Consider the following 22110-nt stretch of genomic DNA (forward strand, 5'->3'; position numbering starts at 1 on the left):
CCCCCTCCATTCCTGCATTATTCATCCCCTCCAAACTACTGTGGCCCTCCATTGCCGCTTGTTGCCGAGCTGAATGATACTAGGCTTACTATGAATTTCGCCTAGCGTACATGATCATGCTGGCCTGGGCTCATAGTACTGGCAGCCGTCACAGCTAGACAACAAGAGGAAGGAACCATGATGTCAGCAGACTGGAGAATAGAATTAAGGTATGTCTGTAAGGAAAAAGGGCGGGTCTTAGGAAGGAGGACAGGTCTTAGGAAGGGGGGGCAGGTTGTAGGAAGGGGGGCGGGTCGTAGGAAGGGGGCGGGTCTTAGGGAGTGCAATTTGGCTAGGGGCTGGAGATCTGCTTTAAAGCTCATTTACTTTCCACAGCCTGGATACAGGATCACGTTAACCGGTAGGGGGCACATACAAGTTAAATAGTCTATGGTAAACATTCAGCCCCCTTCCTGTGTGTAGAATAGGTGGAAATCAGATTAAAAGGCACTTAAGATCTCTCTAAACCCAAAAGAAATTTTCCACCGCTATTGCGTTTCATAACCTGAGTTGCAGCCCAGCGCGCACACTGTGTCCTAAACCCAGTCCTATGTCCATACATTCACATCCCTTGTTTTGGTGGCTTCCTAACAATTTTCAATACTTTCAAGTCTTTACAGGAACTGAACCTAAAAAACGCGCTGCCGTCGCTTCTAATGGTCCCCTTTACTGTCTGATTTTTATTTTTTTCAGCAAAAAACGTATTGAAGAACAATATGTGAAATCTGCACTAATATGTAGAGCGTTTTTTTTTTTTTTGCATATGTAAAATTTTTTTCTGCAACAAAATAAAACCTAAATGATTCATAGTGTATAGGCACAATGGAAATGAATGCCAAAAAAAAAAAAAAAAACATATGTTTAACTCTGTCAGCAAGAGAAAAAAAAACCGAACACAAACCGCGACTTTTTAAAACAATGTCCACCTACAAGCCTCCATAATTTTTCACCAACACTACCGTTCCAGCCCTCCGCAGCTGCCAATCCGGTCCCAAATTGTGACCAGCACCTAAGGGGCGCCTACCAGTGTTTGATCTCTTGCACTTACTCCATCAACAAAAAACGCATGTACCAGCCTCCGAACACGCCGCTAAAAAACGCAGACAATACCAGAAACAGCAAAAAAAAAAAAAAAACACCAATAATCGCGGACTGGGTGACCGTGGCACCTACTCCCAGGGGCATTTTGGCCCAAGTAAAAACAATTAAAAAAATAAAAAGATTAGGTCTCATTTTTCTAACCTAAAAATGTATCAATTAAATTTTTTTTTAAGGTTTTTGTCAAAAGTTTTTGGGAAGGCGAAATAGCTTCATCCACTTCCGTCGCTTTAATTGGCCAGGAAATACAAGAGCAGCTTCAAGTTTAAGGTATTCTTCCATTGCAAAGTTCTTTTATCAATAATAAAAGTCTTCCGGAGGAAAAAAAAAAAAAAGAATTAAAGTCGAGTGATTTCAAAAGCGTTTTTCATGAAAAGTTTCAGTTCCTCGTCTTCTGTGAGTTCAAATAACCATTCCTCATTGGGTTGTGGGTTTGGTGTGTACGGCAAGGAGTTGAGGGCTTTCGCTCTCCAACCAAGCTAATATGGACTGAATTGTTCAAAATAAAAAAAAAATAAAAAAAGGAATTCGGAATACTTGTGATTTAGATATGGAAACGGCCAATTAGAAACCCACAAACCATACTGGCGCTGTGGCTTTATGCAATTTAAAAAAAGGCAGGTGTAGGGAACAGGAGGGGCCAGACCAGAGAGAAGCGAGGCCGGCGTGTTCAGGTCACGAGGTGTAGAGACTCTCCTGTGCTTTCTGCAGACCAGCAGCATTGTTAGCCGGAGTGCCCACCATTCTTACAGAAACCCATCCTCGATTCTAAGTCATTAGCTGGCAGTTCTGCGCTGTTTTAGGACGCTGTATACATCATCCACCTTGCTTAATCTCTCAAAGAAGGGTATAAGGTCTAGGAGCTCAGTGTCGGACATGTCGTCAAACCAAGATATCACCGGAACCTGCAATGCAAGAGGAATGCGTAGGGTGAACTCTTAAGATAAAGATGAAAAATAAGCAAAAAAACAAAGCAAATAAAATCCACATATAGTATGTAATATACACATATAATATCTTCCCTTGTCTCCCACCCTGGTCAACATGCATATATAATTTTTAAATAAAATAATTTTGTTTGTAGGAAATATCTACTTTGAAACCCACTGATACCATCACTTTGTGGTGGGATGCCGGCAGGCTCCTGTAGATCACAGCACCCTGCCTTAGATCTACTTTTAAAAGCATTACATGAAAGAACACATGTCTGGCATCTGTATAATATAATATAATATAACTGTATGGTTCCGGAAATAGAAGTGTACGGTTCTGAGAGTATAACTGTATGGTTCTGGGATTATAACTGTATTGGTCTGGTAGTATAACTGTATGGTTGTGGGAAAAAAAAACTGTTTGGTTCTAGGAGTATAACTGTATGGTTCTGGGAGCATAACTGTATGGTTCTGGGAATATAAATGTATGGTTTTAGGAGTATAACTGTATGTTTCCGGCAATATAACTGTATGGTTCTGGGAGTATAACTGTATGGTTCTAGGAGTATAACTGTATGGTACCAGGAGTATAACTGTATGGTACCAGGAGTATAACTGTATGGTTCTAGGAGTATAACTGTATGGTACCAGGAGTATAACTGTATGGTACCAGGAGTATAACTGTATGGTTCCGGAAATAGAACTGTATGGTTCTAGGAGTATAACTTTATTGGTCTGGGAGTATATCTGTATGCTTCTGGGAATATAACTGTATGCTTCTGGGAGTAGAACTATATGGTTCTAGGAGTATACCTGTATGGGTCTGGGTGCATAACTGTATAGTTGCGGATATAGAACTGTATGGTTCTGGGAGTATAACTGTATGGTTCCGGGAGTATAACTGTATGGTTCCAGAAATAGAACTGTATGGTTCTAGGAGTATAACTGTATTGGTCTGGGAGTATAAATGTATGGTTCCGGAAATAGAAGTGTGCGGTTCTGAGAGTATAACTGTATGGTTCTGGGATTATAACTGTATTGGTCTGGTAGTATAACTGTATGGTTTTGGGAAAAAACTGTATGGTTCTAGGAGCATAACTGTATGGTTCTGGGAATATAAATGTATGGTTCTAGGAGTAAAACTGTATGGTTCTAGGAGTATAACTGTATGGTTCTAGGAGTTTAACTGTATTGCTCTGGGAGTATAACTGTATAGTTCTGGGAATATACATGTATGGTTCTAGGAGTATAACTGTATGGGTCTGTGAGTATAACTGTATGGTACCAGGAGTATAACTGTATGGTTCCGGAAATAGAACTGTATGGTTCTAGGAGTATAACTTTATTGGTCTGGGAGTATATCTGTATGCTTCTGGGAATATAACTGTATGCTTCTGGGAGTAGAACTATATGGTTCTAGGAGTATACCTGTATGGGTCTGGGAGTATAACTGTATGGTTGCGGATATAGAACTGTATGGTTCTGGGAGTATAACTGTATGGTTTCAGGAGTATAACTGTATGGTTACAGAAATAGAACTGTATGGTTCTAGGAGTATAACTGTATTGGTCTGGGAATATAACTGTATGGTTCCGGAAATAGAAGTGTATGGTTCTGAGAGTATAATTGTATGGTTCTGGGATTATAACTGTATTGGCCTGGTAGTATAACTGTATGTTCGTGGGAAAAAAACTGTATGGTTCTAGGAGTATAACTGTATGGTTCTGGAAGTATAACTGTATTGGTCTGGGAGTATAAATGCATGGTTCTGGGAAAAAAAAACTGTATGGTTCTGTGAGTATAACTGCATGGGTCTGGGAGTATAACTGTATGGGTCTGGGAGTATAACTGTATGGTACCAGGAGTATAACTGTATGGTTCCGGAAATAGAACTGTATGGTTCTAGGAGTATAACTTTATTGGTCTGTGAGTATATCTGTATGCTTCTGGGAATATAACTGTATGCTTCTGGGAGTAGAACTATATGGTTCTAGGAGTATACCTGTATGGGTCTGGGGGTATAACTGTATAGTTGCGAATATAGAACTGTATGGTTCTGGGAGTATAACTGTATGGTTCCAGAAATAGAACTGTATGGTTCTAGGAGTATAACTGTATTGGTCTGGGAATATAACTGTATGGTTCCGGAAATAGAAGTGTATGGTTCTGAGAGTATAACTGTATGGTTCTGGGATTATAACTGTATTGGTCTGGTAGTATAACTGTATGGTTGTGGGAAAAAAAAACTGTTTGGTTCTAGGAGTATAACTGTATGGTTCTGGGAGCATAACTGTATGGTTCTGGGAATATAAATGTATGGTTTTAGGAGTATAACTGTATGTTTCCGGCAATATAACTGTATGGTTCTGGGAGTATAACTGTATGGTTCTAGGAGTATAACTGTATGGTACCAGGAGTATAACTGTATGGTTCCGGAAATAGAACTGTATGGTTCTAGGAGTATAACTTTATTGGTCTGGGAGTATATCTGTATGCTTCTGGGAATATAACTGTATGCTTCTGGGAGTAGAACTATATGGTTCTAGGAGTATACCTGTATGGGTCTGGGGGTATAACTGTATGGTTCCGGGAGTATAACTGTATGGTTCCAGAAATAGAACTGTATGGTTCTAGGAGTATAACTGTATTGGTCTGGGAATATAACTGTATGGTTCCGGAAATAGAAGTGTATGGTTCTGAGAGTATAACTGTATGGTTCTGGGATTATAACTGTATTGGTCTGGTAGTATAACTGTATGGTTTTGGGAAAAAACTGTATGGTTCTAGGAGCATAACTCTATGGTTCTGGGAATATAACTGTATGCTCCTGGGAGTAGAACTATAAGGTTCGAGGAGTATACCTGTATGGGTCTGGGAATATAACTGTATGCTTCTGGGAGTAGAACTATACGGTTCGAGGAGTATACCTGTATGGGTCTGGGAATATAACTGTATGCTTCTGGGAGTAGAACTATACGGTTCGAGGAGTAAAACTGTATGGTTCCAGGAGTATAACTGTATGGTTCCAGAAATAGAACTGTATGGTTCTAGGAGTATAACTGTATTGGTCTGGGATTATAACTGTATGGTTCCGGGAATATAACTGTATGGTTCCGGAAATAGAAGTGTACGGTTCTGAGAGTATAACTGTATGGTTCTGGGATTATAACTGTATTGGTCTGGTAGTATAACTGTATGGTTGTGGGAAAAAAAAAAACTGTTTGGTTCTAGGAGTATAACTGTATGGTTCTGGGAGCATAACTGTATGGTTCTGGGAATATAAATGTATGGTTTTAGGAGTATAACTGTATGTTTCCGGCAATATAACTGTATGGTTCTGGGAGTATAACTGTATGGTTCTAGGAGTATAACTGTATGGTACCAGGAGTATAACTGTATGGTACCAGGAGTATAACTGTATGGTTCCGGAAATAGAACTGTATGGTTCTAGAAGTATAACTTTATTGGTCTGGGAGTATATCTGTATGCTTCTGGGAATATAACTTTATGCTTCTGGGAGTAGAACTATATGGTTCTAGGAGTATACCTGTATGGGTCTGGGGGTATAACTGTATAGTTGCGGATATAGAACTGTATTGGTCTGGGAGTATAAATGTATGGTTCCGGAAATAGAAGTGTATGGTTCTGAGAGTATAACTGTATGGTTCTGGGATTATAACTGTATTGGTCTGGTAGTATAACTGTATGGTTTTGGGAAAAAACTGTATGGTTCTAGGAGCATAACTCTATGGTTCTGGGAATATAACTGTATGCTTCTGGGAGTAGAACTATACGGTTCGAGGAGTATACCTGTATGGTTCCGGAAGTATAACTGTATGGTTCCAGGAGTATAACTGTATGGTTCCAGGAGTATAACTGTATGGTTCCAGAAATAGAACTGTATGGTTCTAGGAGTATAACTGTATTGGTCTGGGATTATAACTGTATGGTTCCGGGAATATAACTGTATGGTTCCGGAAATAGAAGTGTGCGGTTCTGAGAGTATAACTGTATGGTTCTGGGATTATAACTGTATTGGTCTGGTAGTATAACTGTATGGTTTTGGGAAAAAACTGTATGGTTCTAGGAGCATAACTGTATGGTTCTGGGAATATAAATGTATGGTTCTAGGAGTATAACTGTATGGTTCTAGGAGTATAACTGTATGGTTCTAGGAGTATAACTGTATGGTTCTAGGAGTTTAACTGTATTGCTCTGGGAGTATAACTGTATAGTTCTGGGAATATACATGTATGGTTCTAGGAGTATAACTGTATGGGTCTGTGAGTATAACTGTATGGTACCAGGAGTATAACTGTATGGTTCCGGAAATAGAACTGTATGGTTCTAGGAGTATAACTTTATTGGTCTGGGAGTATATCTGTATGCTTCTGGGAATATAACTGTATGCTTCTGGGAGTAGAACTATATGGTTCTAGGAGTATACCTGTATGGGTCTGGGAGTATAACTGTATGGTTGCGGATATAGAACTGTATGGTTCTGGGAGTATAACTGTATGGTTCCAGGAGTATAACTGTATGGTTACAGAAATAGAACTGTATGGTTCTAGGAGTATAACTGTATTGGTCTGGGAATATAACTGTATGGTTCCGGAAATAGAAGTGTATGGTTCTGAGAGTATAATTGTATGGTTCTGGGATTATAACTGTATTGGCCTGGTAGTATAACTGTATGTTCGTGGGAAAAAAACTGTATGGTTCTAGGAGTATAACTGTATGGTTCTGGAAGTATAACTGTATTGGTCTGGGAGTATAACTGTATTGGTCTGGGAGTATAAATGCATGGTTCTGGGAAAAAAAACTGTATGGTTCTGTGAGTATAACTGCATGGGTCTGGGAGTATAACTGTATGGGTCTGTGAGTATAACTGTATGGTACCAGGAGTATAACTGTATGGTTCCGGAAATAGAACTGTATGGTTCTAGGAGTATAACTTTATTGGTCTGGGAGTATATCTGTATGCTTCTGGGAATATAACTGTATGCTTCTGGGAGTAGAACTATATGGTTCTAGGAGTATACCTGTATGGGTCTGGGGGTATAACTGTATAGTTGCGGATATAGAACTGTATGGTTCTGGGAGTATAACTGTATGGTTCCGGGAGTATAACTGTATGGTTCCAGAAATAGAACTGTATGGTTCTAGGAGTATAACTGTATTGGTCTGGGAATATAACTGTATGGTTCCGGAAATAGAAGTGTATGGTTCTGAGAGTATAACTGTATGGTTCTGGGATTATAACTGTATTGGTCTGGTAGTATAACTGTATGGTTTTGGGAAAAAACTGTATGGTTCTAGGAGCATAACTCTATGGTTCTGGGAATATAACTGTATGCTTCTGGGAGTAGAACTATACGGTTCGAGGAGTATACCTGTATGGGTCTGGGAGTATAACTGTATGGTTGTGGATATAGAACTCTATGGTTCCGGGAGTATAACTGTATGGTTCCAGGAGTATAACTGTATGGTTCCAGAAATAGAACTGTATGGTTCTAGGAGTATAACTGTATTGGTCTGGGATTATAACTGTATGGTTCCGGGAATATAACTGTATGGTTCCGGAAATAGAAGTGTGCGGTTCTGAGAGTATAACTGTATGTTTCTGGGATTATAACTGTATTGGTCTGGTAGTATAACTGTATGGTTTTGGGAAAAAACTGTATGGTTCTAGGAGCATAACTGTATGGTTCTGGGAATATAAATGTATGGTTCTAGGAGTATAACTGTATGGTTCTAGGAGTATAACTGTATGGTTCTAGGAGTATAACTGTATGGTTCTAGGAGTATAACTGTATGGGTCTGTGAGTATAACTGTATGGTACCAGGAGTATAACTGTATGGTTCCGGAAATAGAACTGTATGGTTCTAGGAGTATAACTTTATTGGTCTAGGAGTATATCTGTATGCTTCTGGGAATATAACTGTATGCTTCTGGGAGTAGAACTATATGGTTCTAGGAGTATACCTGTATGGGTCTGGGGGTATAACTGTATGGTTCCGGGAGTATAACTGTATGGTTCCAGAAATAGAACTGTATGGTTCTAGGAGTATAACTGTATTGGTCTGGGAATATAACTGTATGGTTCCGGAAATAGAAGTGTATGGTTCTGAGAGTATAATTGTATGGTTCTGGGATTATAACTGTATTGGCCTGGTAGTATAACTGTATGTTCGTGGGAAAAAAACTGTATGGTTCTAGGAGTATAACTGTATGGTTCTGGAAGTATAACTGTATTGGTCTGGGAGTATAACTGTATTGGTCTGGGAGTATAAATGCATGGTTCTGGGAAAAAAAACTGTATGGTTCTGTGAGTATAACTGCATGGGTCTGGGAGTATAACTGTATGGTTCTGGATATATAAATGTATGGTTCTTGGAGTATAAATGTATGGTTCTAGGAGTATAACTGTATGGTTCTGGGAATATAACTGTATGGTTCTTGGAGCTAAACTGTATGGTTCTGAGAATGTTCTGGGAGTATAACTGCATGGTTCTGGGAGTATAACTGTATGGTTCTGGGAGTATAACTGTATGTATCTTGGGAGTAATAACTGTATGGTTCTGGGAGTAATAACTGTATGGTTCTGGGAGTAAAACTGTATGGTTCTGGGAGTAAAACTGTATGGTTCTGGGAGTAAAACTGTATGGTTCTGGGAGTAAAACTGTATGGTTCTGGGAGTAAAACTGTGTAGCTCTGGGAGTATAACTATATGGTTCTGGGAATGTTCTGGGAGTAACTGTATGGTTCTGGGAGTATAACTGTATAGTTCGGGGAGTATAACTGCATAGTTCGGGGAATGTTCTGGGAGTATAACTGCTGGGAGTATAACTGTATGGTTCTGGGAGTATAACTGTATGGTTCTGGGAGCAAAACTGTATGGTTCTGGGAGTAAAACTGTATGGTTCTGGGAGTAAAACTGTATGGTTCTGGGAGTAAAACTGTGTAGCTCTGGGAGTATAACTATATGGTTCTGGGAATGTTCTGGGAGTATAACTGTATGGTTCTGGGAGTATAACTGTATAGTTCGGGGAGTATAACTGCATAGTTCGGGGAGTATAACTGCATAGTTCGGGGAGTATAACTGCATAGTTCGGGGAATGTTCTGGGAGTATAACTGCTGGGAGTATAACTGTATGGTTCTGGGAGTATAACTGTATGGCTCTGGAAGTGTTCTGGGAAAATAACTGTATGGTTCTGGGAGTATAACTGCATGGTTCTGGGAATGTTCTGGGAGTATAACTGCATGGTTCTGGGAATATAACTGTATGGCTCTAGGAGAATAACTGAATGGTTCTGGGAGTATAACTGTACAGTTCTGGGAATATAACTGTATGGTTCCGGTAATATAACTGTACGGTTCTGGGAATATAACTGTACGGTTCTGGGAATGTTCTGGGAATATAACTGTATGGTTCTGGGAATGTTCTGGGAGTATAACTGTACAGTTCTGGGAATATAAATGTACGGTCTGGGAGTATAACTGTATGGTTCCGGTAATATAAATGTACGGTTCTGGGAGTATAACTGTATGGTTCTGGGAGTATAACTGTACGGGTCTCTCATACCGCATTGTCCGGATGGAATATATAGGAGGCCGGAGAATTGTCAATAATTATCAGCTTATTCAGGTCCCTCCCCAGTCGGCTCAGATCCTTGACGTAATTCCCTCGGTGGAAGGCACAAGATTCCCGGAAAAGGCGGGCTCGGAACGCTCCCCATTTGTCAAGCAGATCCGCCACGGGGTCAGCGTACTGTGATTAAGAGATATTGAGAAGATAATTAAAATGTATGTAAGCCCCAACAATTACCTCTTCTTATTTTCTGCCTTTTGGTCTGGTATAGATACCACTAGAAGTGCTTGCTAGGTCCTTATATGGATAAAACATGAGGAAATGTGCATAGACTGCAATTTTTTTTGCATTGACGTACTCTAAAGGACAACTCTGAGCAAACAGACCCTTTAGTACTTCAGAAGTGAACAATGGGGATCAGCAGGAGAGGACAAGCAGATGTTGTTGGCGTGAGGACCATGTCAGAAGAGCAACACATGACCAGCAGAAGAATCGCCTGGGTGAGGGGGACTGAAAATCTGCAACATGTCTCTAGTAAGGGAGCAGTAGGAGAGACATCTTTGGTGAAGGAGTGACTCTACAAGGACAGGTAAGTAGTCATTTAACAATTCAGCTGCAAGATGTGTCATCTGTGATTGCCCTAAGGGCCCATCAATGGGCAAATGCAGCTAGAGAGGGATAGGCTTTGTTTATATTTCATGTCTGAGGTTTACAACCACTGATCTAGCTGCGGCACTTGCACGATTTCTTGCTTATAACCCATTGTACCAGTTAAAGACGAAAAACGAGGCAATACAATACGCTCATTGGATACCTAGACCTCAGAGTTACCAAGAGGTCAGAAGAGCTTCAGCACTGATGAGAAATTAACCTGGTGGTGTACCCCATCATCTTACCCTATCATCTGGGGGCTTCTCAAGCTCAACTCCAAATTCAAAGATCTACATGATAAAACAAAGCAAAAACTAAGAGTGCGATTGTTATTGGTTTGTCTAGTAGGAGTTGGTCACATTCAATTTAACTTGTTCTGTAATTTGGAAGACCAGAGAAATTATAGGTAAAAATCCTTTAACAATGTTAGACTTTATTGGCACTGGCATGAAACAAAATCCTTATATGTAAAAAAAAGGAATCGTTATTTACAATATATATTAAAAACATATTGTGCATAAATTCATAGTTTAAAAGTCAGGTCACCAATGCTCCAAATAAGGGGCCTGGTACAACATGTACCCTAAATGGTCCAAGGCACAGGCATTCATGTAGAAAAAGTAGATCGAAGTGTGTCAGTCCCAATCCATAGGTCAACATGTTTCACCTACTGCGTGGCTTCCTCAGGACTATAACGTGGGAAAACAAAATCCAAGAAAGCGGGAAGTCAATGTACATAACCAGTCTCTTGGGCAAACATAGGAGTATTGAGGGTGTCCCACCACTAACACACACTGGTCCCCCAGGTGGCAAGGTGACATAAGGTGTTCCAATATAGATATGGGGGGGGGGGGAGGGGGGTCTTACTATTAATAAGGGAAAGGCTCTATATCAGTAGATGAGGAGTAATGGTGTCAATGCAAAACGCCCACCAATTGGTTGACCACAGCAGGCCTTGAGAGCAAAATACAGGCAGTCCCTGGGTTACGACCACGATAGGGACTGTAGGTTTGTTCTTAAGTCGAGTTTGTTTGTAAGTCGAAACAGTGCATTTTTAAGTGTAACTACAGTCTGTGCAGGGATGCGAGATTTTACGGGCGCTTCTGGGCTTGCAGTCGTGTTATCTGGGGCTCTTGTGGCCATGCAGTACTGCAGTGTAGGATGTGTCCGGTGCTGCAAGATGGCTGCTCAGTGGTATCCGGGACCAGTGTGAAGCACAAGCGGCCAGCATTGATGTCCGTTCGTATGTAGGAGTTGCTCGTAACTCGGATGTTCGTAACTGGATTACAATCGCAATGTGATATATGTATCGGATCGTCCCTCTCTGGAAAATGGCAAGGGTAAAGATGAAGATGTCCCTCCACAGAGATAAAATGTCTACTGGAAGTATGATGTGGATGAACCCGTAATTCCTAGGATTCTTCTTGGATTTTATTACCCCGCATGTTATGGTCCTGAGGAAGCCACGCAGTAGGCGAAACACGTTGACCTATGGATTGGGACCAACACACTTCTATTTACTGTTTATAAGTTATTCTGCACAAATGCCTGTGTCTTGGTCCATTTGGGGTACGTGTTGTACCAGGTCCCTTATTTGGAGCACTGGTGACCTGATTTTAAAACTATGTGTATATGCACAATATGTTTTTAAAATATTGTGCAAATATTCAGTTTTTTACATATAAGAATTTTTTCTCATGCCAGTGCCATTAAAGCCCAACATTGTTATAGGATTTTTTCCTATAATTTCTCAGTTACTGTCACTAAAGATGTTGCACATTTCATAACATTGAGTAATGTTGAAGATGTTTCGTAGCTTCTCCAATCCACTTCTTTTATTCTAAGGAGTGTCAAGAAACTAAAATTTCTGAAATTTAAGAATTGAGGAAGTGCTTTAGAGAAGCTATGAAACGTCTTCAACATTACAGAACAAGTCCAGCTGAATGTGACTAACTACTACTAGACAAACTACTACTAGATACAGTCCACTATGACCTGGATAAAGGAGAACCTTCGCAGACAGATCATTTCGTTGTTTTACTTTGTTTTCTCCCATGGATCCTTCTGTGAGGAGTTGGTCTTGAGAAGCCACCAGATGAAAGAGGACACCACCAGTCTTCTTTCTCATTGGGAAAATTCATCTGCAGCTATTGACCGTAGAAGTGCTTCTGACCTCTTCGTAACTCTCAGGTCTATGCATCTGGTGGGTGTATTGTCCAGTGGTGGTCTCAATCCTCACCTTGAACACGCACAATGGGTTACGAGCAAGGAATCGGTCAAGCCAACCAACAGAATCTACCAACAACAGAATGAGGGCGATCTGCCTGGTTTCAATGAAGCAGGTCTAGATGGGAAATAATGTTGACTACCCATACAGAAAGCTTCCAAATCTTGGAAAATTTTTGCATGTAAGAAAATGCTACTAACTAACCCTAGAACTAACACATGTACAGCCCAGGAGTCACTTGGGTTATCAGATTAGACAACCCACTGGGCACCCAATGGGTTCAGCTTACCTTGGCCAGGCTGGCAGTAAAGAGGACGCACTCAAACATTTCACCCATTCTTTTTAAAAACTCGTCCACGTGGGGCCTCTTCAACACATACACCTGGTGGGGAAGAAGGGAGGCCATTATGAAGGCCATGGTAGGATATTGGCTAAAGTATTGATTAGTCACTTTACATATATGTATGTATAAAGTATTGTCATGTAACAATATACAGCAGCAGTATAATCAATAAAACAGTATCCTTTATCAATAAAAGGCAGTCTATGAGCTTCAGTCTGGTAACTGTACCTATGAACAGTCTGTCAAGGTAAACCTGAGAGTAGGATCTTGGAAGAAGCATGGCACATGCTTGCTGCAGGCACCTCCTCAGTCTTCTATCCTCCAGTGATTAATCTGTTCAGTGCAATGTTCTTGCAGGTCCCTAAACATCAGGCAGCAAGGGGAAGGCTGGGGGCTAATTTGTGTGACACAGTGATGGACTTTTACACACGAAGGTCAAAGAGTGAAATGAGTTTAGTGATTGTGATGGATTTTTACTCCAGCTGGTCACAGAATGAGAGCCAAACCATTGCCAGTCTTTGGCTCTATCTGGAGTTACTTGTTTAGCTACATAGTAGATAATGTGGCCTTGTCGGATACTTCCCTACCTGTCTTCACAAGAGGGAAGAAGTGTGTGCAGTCTAACCAAAAACTAACAATGAAAGAGGCACAAAAGGCTACACCAAGAAATCAAAAACAAACAATGACATTTTTGTAACGTTGAAGAACTCATTGGCCATACATGCTGCTCTGTCTCCAAAACTGCACTCCTGCTTCACATCGAATCCTGGCGTCTAAGGACGGCGCTGGCCGCAAGTAATCAAGAATAGGCTGAAAGGGGAAGTCACAGCCTATCCTGGATTACTTGAATCCAGCACCAGCCTGGAGGGGAAGGCGGTGCTTAGGCCCGAGGATCCCAGAATCACTGAACAGCGCTGGATTAAAGCACCAAACCTAGCCAGAGAGAGAAAAAAATAGAGAAATTGGCAATCAAACGATAAGAAAGAAAACAAATGTATTTACCTGATGAACTGTTCCATCAATCTCTACAGGAATGATAAAATCAGCATTGTTGACTGGCTGCAAAATGAAATCAGAGATGTTACGGGAGGGTAAAACAAGGGGAGGCGATGCGTAACATTGGCCTGTGGGGGGCAGAGGTGATCCTTTTGAAGGCAGAATCCATAAACTCAAATTATACTTTAGAAAAAAGGATTCGGATTCGGTGGTTATCCTGGAAATTGCCAACATCCCTTGATGATAGACCAAAAAACAGATTCCCCTAGAGAATGGGACTTTAAATGGCAATGACCAGGACTTGAGTAGCAAATTATACTTTACAATCCTCCTTATTAAAGAGGTTTTAAAGCAGAACTATAGGCAAACGCTGTGTTTTTTCCATTTTGGATAAAGTAAGGGAGGGTTATAACTAGGGATCGACCGATTATTGGCAATGCCAATATATTGGGGGTCGATATGCACTTTCACCGATATATCGGAAACGGCCCCGGAAGTTACCGATATTGCCGATTTCGGGAAAGTGCCATACCGGAGTGATGCCTGCAGCTAGAGGCATCACCCCAGTACCAGCATCCATAGCTGACGGTCGGCTGTCTTGTAATGACAACCGATGCGGCTGAGAAGCCGCTCGGCTGTCATTACAAGGATCGGGAGGGGGGACACCCCCCCCCCCGCCGCCTTCCGCAGCTTGCCCGCCTTCCGGAGACCCGGGCATCCTACCTGCATGGCCACCGAAGAGAAGACCCGATCAAAGCCGCATTCAGCTCTGATTGGGTCTCCTTGTAAAAAACCCGGAAGTGATGTCATAAAATCACTTCCGGGTACTCAGCGGCAAATTAAAAAAAATGCGAGCATTCAAAACAACCAAACTTGGCGTTTTGAATGCTTTTAAGTGCAGAGGAGGGGTTTGGGGTCTTTTAGACCCCCAGATCCCTCCACCAGAGTACCTGCGAAAAATAAATAAAAATGTTTTAAATGTCCGAAAATATCGGCCAATATCGGCCGATACCGATATCCGATGACCAAAATACCGGTATCAGTATCGGCACTAGAAAAACGATATCGGTCGATCACTAGTTATAACCTCTAACAGTTTTTTTTGCCATCTGTGTCCCACTGGCGAGATTAGCCCTCACTTCCTGTCTCATAGCCAAAACAGGAAGCGAGAGGAAATCCCAGAAAATTAGGGGAATTCCTTGGGACCCCAAGGGTACCTGAACTAGTGTCCCCATTGGACAATATTCCTTCTATTATTGTTCTGGGGACAACCCAAAGCATGGGATTTTCTCTTACTTTCATTTTAGATGATAACAGTAAACCGGACAAATAGAGAGGGTTAATTTCCCTATCGGGGGCAGAGGTTGCAGTAAAAACCAGGTGTTCTAATCCATCTTAACCCTGTCCAAAACTAAAAAAAAATTACTTTTGCCTTTAGTTATACTTTGAACCCACAAACAAAAATTTATTAAAAACCTTTTTCCCAATTGGGGGGGGGGGGGGGGATGTTGCAACAAATGTATTGATGCGTGGCAGATTTGGATGTAAACAGTTTATAGCATTTGGATGTACAATTGAAGATGTCTCATGATGTGCAATATTGATAAAAAACTTTGGAGGGGATTTTGTAAAGTAACAAATATAGATACACAACATATTCCAGAAATGTCTTTATTTAACATACAACGCACTATTTTCATTTTAAATGTGAATACAAATAAATATTAAATATAAATAAAATAATAAATATTAAATATCTATAAATATAAAATGAATTAATAAAATAATAAAAATTGGATTTTTGACTTACCGTAAAATCCATTTCTCTGGTGTTCATTTATGGACACGGCTCCTGATCTTCTTAACCATTGGGTTATACTGCCCCCTACAGGAGTAGGACACGAGGCAGAAAAAAGGTCTGGCTACGCCTATGGGCTGTCCCAAGGGGTATACTCCCTCTCTCTGCTATAGGTACTCAGTTTTGTTACAAGCAGTGTCAGAACAATTACAACTCCACAGAGAGGTGGGTGCTGTGCCCGTTAATGGACATCAGAGAAATAGATTTTACGGTAAGTCAAAAATCCCATTTTCTCTTCCGTTCATTGATGGACACAGCTCCTGATCTTCTTAACCATTGGTACGTCCCAAAGCAGTGTTGAGGGGTGGGAATAGCGAAAAAGAAATTCCCAAGGCTAACTATAGCCAACCAGGTAAACAGGAGCTCAACCAAAACAACTGGAGCTCACCTAGAAAATCAATACACCCTCAAAGAGGATCAGGTTCTTTAAACAGCAGCCTGTAAACCTTGTGGCCAAAGGAAGCATCCGCAGATGCCAACACATCGACTTTATAGAACTTTGTGAAAGTGTGCACTGACGACCAGGTGGCCGCCTTGCAAACCTGCGTCACTGACGCCTGATGACGGAAGGCCCAGGAAGCACTGAACGCCCGAGTAGAGTGCGCCTTGACAGGGAAAGGAGGAACCGGACCCTTGATGGAATAGGCCTGAATCACTGTCTGCCTGATCCATCTGGAAATGGTCGCAGAAGAAGCGGACAACCTTTTCCGGGGCCCATCCGTAAGCACAAGTAGTGAGTCTGATTTCCTAAAAGACTCCATAGCTGCCAGGTACATCCTAATCGCCCAGACCACCTCCAAGGCATGCAAAGCAATTTCCTTCGGATGTGTTGGCCTGGGACACAGACACAGGGAAGGCAACACAATGTCTTCTTTCAAATGAAAATCAGAGACAACCTGAGAAAGGAAAGACGGACAGGTGCGAAGAACCACCTGATCACTGTGAACCACCAAGTAAGGTGAACGACACCCTGCGTGCAGGAGGTGAAAGCCACCAAAAAGGCCTCCTTCCGGGACAGCGTAAGCAGGGGAATCTCCTGAAGGTTCTCAAAAGGAGGCTTCTGGGGAACTGAGAGCACCAAATGGAGGTCCCAAGGCAGCAATGGAGACCGCACTGGAGGGGTTAAGTGCCTAACTCCCTGAAGAAAAGTACGCACCAAGGAGTATGTGGCCAAGGGCTGTTGAAAGAAGACTGCTAAGGCCGACATCTGACCCTTGATAGTACTCAAGGCCAGTTTCTGCTCAAAGAAAGGTCAAGATCCGAGCCACTGAAAAAAGAGCAAGGATGAACCCCAAGAGACTCACATCATGCAATGTATGTCTTCCACATACGATGGTAGATCTTTCTAGAAGTAGATTTCCTAGCTTTTAACAGTGTTGGAATCATCGACTCAGACAAACCTCTATCCATCAGCACCTGGCATTCAACAGCCAAGCCGTCAAAGCCAGCGACTTTAAAGCAGGATGGAAGATTGGTTCTTGGGACAGCAGATCCTCCCTGAGAGGAAGCTTCTAAGGAACGTCGGCGACCAGCCGCACCAGATCGGCATACCAAGCCCGGCGAGGCCAGTCCAGGGCCACTAAGATGACCGGAATCCCTTCTACCTTGATCCTGTTTAGAAGTCTTGGCAGAAGCTTGAGAGGAGGGAAGGCGTAAATTAGACGATACTGACCCCATGGGGCCACCAGCGCATCCGTGGCGTCTGCCAGAGGATCCCGTAACCGAGCCACAAACCTCTACACCTTTCTGCTGACTCGGGACACCAACAGATCCACCTCGGGATGCCCCACCGGAGACACAAATGATGAAACACCTCCGGAGAAAGGGACCACGCCCGTTGGTCCAACGCCTGCTGACTGAGGTAATCTGCCTGCCAGTTTTCCATTCTGGGAATGTGTACAGCGGAGAGGGCTGGAACGAACCCTTCTGTGCACCTTAGAATGCCAGCTACCTGCAGAGCCACCAGAACACTTCTTGTGCCCCCTTGGTGATTGACATAAGCCACGGCCGTGGCATTGTCCGATTGAATGTGCACTGGACATCCCTGAAGACGATCCGTCCAATGTTCCAGGCACAGTCTGATCGCTCGGAGTACCAAGACATTGATCGGTAGTCTGGACTCTTCCAGTGTCCAGACCCCCTGAGCAGAACTTTTGCAGAGGACGCTTCCCCAGCCGGACAGGCTGGCATCCGCGGTGACCACTGTCCAATAAAAGGGGAGGAAGGATTTGCCCAGCCAAAGCGCTGAAGAACGAAGCCACCATATCAGGAACTCTTTCGTTCCCCAGCTCAGCCGGATCAGACTGTCCAGAGACTGTGGATTCTGGTCCCATTTGGCCAAAATCTCCCTTGCAGGGACCTCATATGGAACTGTGCAAACAGAACTGTCTTGAAGGTAAATACCATCTGGCCCAGCACCCACATGCAAGTACCATCGGCTGGACAGCAGGAGACGAATTACAGCCTGCAGTTTCTGGAGTTTGTCCAGAGGAAGGAGCACTCTGGCTAAGGCCAAGTCCAGAGTCAGACCCAGATAATCCAGCTTTGTGGATGGAACCAGAACAGACTTCTGAAATTCAGAATCCAGCCAAACACCCTCAAGCTCGTATGCTGATTTCCAGGTTTTCCACCAGAGCAGTAGGAGACTCTTCTCACAGAAGGAGGTCGTCCAAGTAACCCAGTACCGCGATTCCCCATTAGCGTAACAATGCTAGCACCGAGGCCAAAACTTTCGTGAAGACCCAAGGAGCAGAAGCGAGACCAAAGGGTAATGCCACAAACTGATAATGCTCCTCTCCCACAGCAAAGCGGAGGAAGTGCTGGTGACCGAAACATATTGGAATGTGAAGGTAAGCGTCCTTGATGTTGATGGAGGCAAGAAAAATCCAGGGAAGCCACCATCGTGCCAACGGACTCCATTCTGAACTTCTGCACCTGCACAAAGCAGTTCAGCTCCTTGAGATCCAGAATTGGACGCACCTTGCCTTCCTTCCTGGGGACTGTAAATAGGTTTGAGTAAAAACCCCTGAAAACGTTCCGAAGTTGGAACCGGGACCATCACCCTATAAAGTAAAAGGTCTTGCATCTCCCCAAAAAGAGCCTGTAATCGGACCGGGGACAGTCGCACGTTGGAAGGAAGAACCTTACTGGAGGATAAGAACGAAACTCGATCTTGCTGGACCGAAGGACCTCATGGACCCATCTGACTTGTACCAGGCGAGTCCACCTGTCCCAAGAACCAGCGATGACATCCCCCCACCCTAGATACGGGTGAGGGTGCACCTTCATGCTGAAAGGGCCTTGGCCACGGGTCTGGAGAAGCCCGCTCTTGACTTGCCAGACCCAAGTTCTCTTGGATCCTCCAGAGGAGGCCCCAAAGGGCTCAGATACATTGTCAGTCAACCCTGAGGGATGAAAGAAACTTCTTATGAGCCGATTAGGAGGGCCCCCGTCTATGACCAGGGTCCTTGCCCTCAGTAGCCTGTGGAAGAAAGGTAATCTTCCCCACTGTGAGACCTTTAATGGTGTCAAGCAGGGTAGCACCAAACAGGCGATCATCTTGAAAGGGAAGATCAATCAAGGCCTTTTTAGAAGTCTGGTCCGCAGACCAGCATTTGAGTCAAAAGTCACACCGAAGGACTACTGCCGAAACAGAGAGCTGAGCCACTAGGGGAGACAGCTCAGCAAAGGCCGGGGGAGCTACTCCCCCTCCAGGTTACGGCACAAAAGCCTAGCCCATTCCGTCAGAGCCTGCGACACCAGGGCAATGGTGATTATCGGCCGAACCAACCAGGGTGTACATATTGCGGTCCTCAGCCTCCGCCTTTCTGTCAGCTGGGTCCTTAAAGGTCAGGGACTCTTCAACCAGAATCATGGTTGCCTTGTTCAATCTGGAAACCGGAGGGTCCAATTATTAAGAAGGGACTCCTCATAGGGGTATCGCCTAGCAAAATCGCTTAGAAATGCCAAGGGGACGCTTTGGTTGTCCCCACTATTTAGTGACAATTCTGTCAAAATAGGAGGGGAAAGGGAACACCTTATCCGCTCTGGATGGCTTGTGAATGCCAAAGGGAACCTGCACCTCTATCGCAGCTTCAGCTGCGTCTTTCATCTTTAAGCTCTCACGCACAGCTACAATCAGTGCGTCCACCAGTGCCTTTTCGTATGCGGTTGCAGAAGTAGAGGAATCCTCCTCACTATCTGAGGATTCAAGGCGCGTGGTCCCAGACCCAGCTGGGTGACCCACGTCCAAGGCGGCCGAATATCAGGTTCAGGATCCGATGAGACAGATGAGGCAGGGGAAGGCGGGGGGGGGGGGGGGGGGGGGCTTTTTGCCAGCCCCTCGCCCAAAAGCCACCTCCACCCAGGACACCAAGGACTCCAGGACCGCCATCAGTTCATTGATGGAGGGGCATGGGATCAGGTGGGGAGATGTGCTCCAGAAAACTCCATGAGTCACCAGGGGGACCCCACAAAAAAAGTGTAAAACACTGCTAAGGGACAACCCCCACCGCTCTGGCAGCCAACCTGGCTGCCAGTCATAGAGCACCAATCGGTCCTTAGTAGAGAGGGAGAGGACCCCACCAGATTCAACGCCCCGCAGAAACCAGGCACCGCAGCTACCAGGAGAATCTGCACTTCACGAACGGCCATCAGGAAACAAAAAGATCCAGGAGTCAGCACCAGGGGAGGGATGAGGAGGGGCTCCCACCGTGGAAATCGCAACCCAGAGGGCTCCACTGACGTGGCTGCCGCTATTTTTATTGGCAAACCACCGAAAAATGACCGCCGGACTACACAAACATGGCCGTTGTGCATTAAGCACACAGGCTACAAGAAAATGGCGAGCCTGCGTGGCACCACGAGGCTCCCAGGGACCCAGGAGGGATCCCTAGGCCTCAGAAAATTGGACAGGCAAAAAGGGTAGCTCCTGCCAGGAGCCCCCACCAGGTACAGCCCCCCCCACCACCAATCGCACACCCCTCCCTGCTCTCATTGCCATGCAAAGCACCCTCCCCCCACCCCAGGCTGTGGACAAGGCCAGCCCACCTCACCAGCGTCAGTAAAGGGGGGACACGATATGGCCCACAGGCACCACCAGACCGATAAAGGGGGTGCCTAACAGGAAGGAAGGGAACCCAGGAGGGGCCCATGTCCACCCCAAAACCCTCCAGAAGGAGAGGGGGACAATCACTTACCATACCAGGAATCAGACGAGCACCGCTCCAGACAAAACCTCCTCTCTAACAAAATGGGGGGGGGGCTGTCAAGCAGGAGGAATGCTGCGACTTGCGCCGGGACCCAGTCGTATGCGACCTCGAGAGGTGTTTAACTTTGCAGGCCAACCGCTGTCCGGTGGGGCTATGTCGCGGCTGACCTAGCGCGGAGCTGAGGTCTAGGTGCACTTGCTGGCCAGACTGGGGTGACCACTGGATCTAGATTATCCAGCCCGTCACCCTGTCCGGCAGTTGATTGTAGATCTCACAGGAAAAAATCCAGGAGAAAAAATTCTATCTAAAAAGGAAAAAATGACCAGGACCAGAGATCAAAGCAAGGAACTAGGTCCCTACTCCTGACTAGGCAGAAAAAATTACCTATACCAGAGAGAGGGAGTATACCTCCTGGGACTGCCCATAGGCGTAGCCAGACTTTTTTTTCTGCCCTGTCCTACTCCTGTAGGGGGCAGTATAACCCAATGGTTAAGAAGATCAGGAGCTGTGTCTGTCAATGAACGAAAGAGAAATAAATGAATAAATGTTTAATCCCTACAGTTTTAGTCACATCACTTATATGTAATACAGAATGTACCACTCCAAAGACATGCCTGTAGGTTCATTTGCTCCTGTAAAAAAATGGCCCTAGTATGTATATACAATATACAGTATATGTAAAGCACTGCGTAAATGGATGGCACCATAGAAGTACCTGTAATAAATAAATTGTGCAGGCAGTTGGATCCAGGTGAAATCTTCACTCTAGGAATGCCCTTCCTCTTCCTGGCTCTAAAATTCTAGTGCTGCAATGGTTAACATGATCTGGTCTTCTGCCAAAACACTGGAACAGATGATCTGAAAGGGACGCTCTCCCTCTCCTCCAATCAGTGCCTGGACAAGATCTTCTAGAGTCCAGGGCGAATATGCCAAACTGTCATCCCCCCCCCATGTATGGACATTATGTGTCATCAAAATTTTCCCCCACAAAAACACTAAGCACTAATCTGCATGCTTACTCCTAAGCATAAATCCCCCCTCATAGTTACATAGTTACATAGTAGTTGAGGTTGAATAAAGACAATAGTCCATCCAGTTCAGGGGCGGACTGACAACTCATGGGGCCCCCGGGCAATAAGAGATCATGGGCCCCCATGTGTCCC

General features: G+C 44.0%; 1 protein-coding gene across 1 annotated transcript; it reads right to left on the bottom strand.

Annotated features, from left to right (window-relative positions):
* Nucleotides 1-1769: 1769 nt before the first annotated feature.
* CTDSP1 (CTD small phosphatase 1) lies at nucleotides 1770-14014 on the bottom strand. The gene is made up of 4 exons (XM_082259982.1): nucleotides 13886-14014; nucleotides 12830-12922; nucleotides 9657-9842; nucleotides 1770-2042 (listed from the first exon to the last, which is right to left on the bottom strand). Exons 2-4 carry the CDS (start codon nucleotides 12875-12877, stop codon nucleotides 1914-1916), a joined length of 363 nt encoding a protein of 120 aa, XP_082116108.1. The 5' UTR covers nucleotides 12878-12922; nucleotides 13886-14014; the 3' UTR covers nucleotides 1770-1913.
* Nucleotides 14015-22110: the final 8096 nt, after the last annotated feature.

The sequence above is a fragment of the Pelophylax lessonae genome (assembly GCF_965119305.1).
Source record: "Pelophylax lessonae genome assembly, chromosome: 6".
NCBI classification, from domain to species: Eukaryota; Metazoa; Chordata; class Amphibia; order Anura; family Ranidae; genus Pelophylax; species Pelophylax lessonae.

Coding starts and splice junctions, on each gene's coding strand:
- CTDSP1 (XM_082259982.1), bottom strand. CDS start 12,877: ATGGGTGAAATGTTTGAGTGCGTCCTCTTTACTGCCAGCCTGGCCAAG. Junction 9,843..12,829: donor TTACTGCCAGCCTGGCCAAG/GTAAGCTGAACC, acceptor TCTTAATCACAG/TACGCTGACCCCGTGGCGGA. Junction 2,043..9,656: donor TATTCCATCCGGACAATGCG/GTATGAGAGACC, acceptor CTTGCATTGCAG/GTTCCGGTGATATCTTGGTT.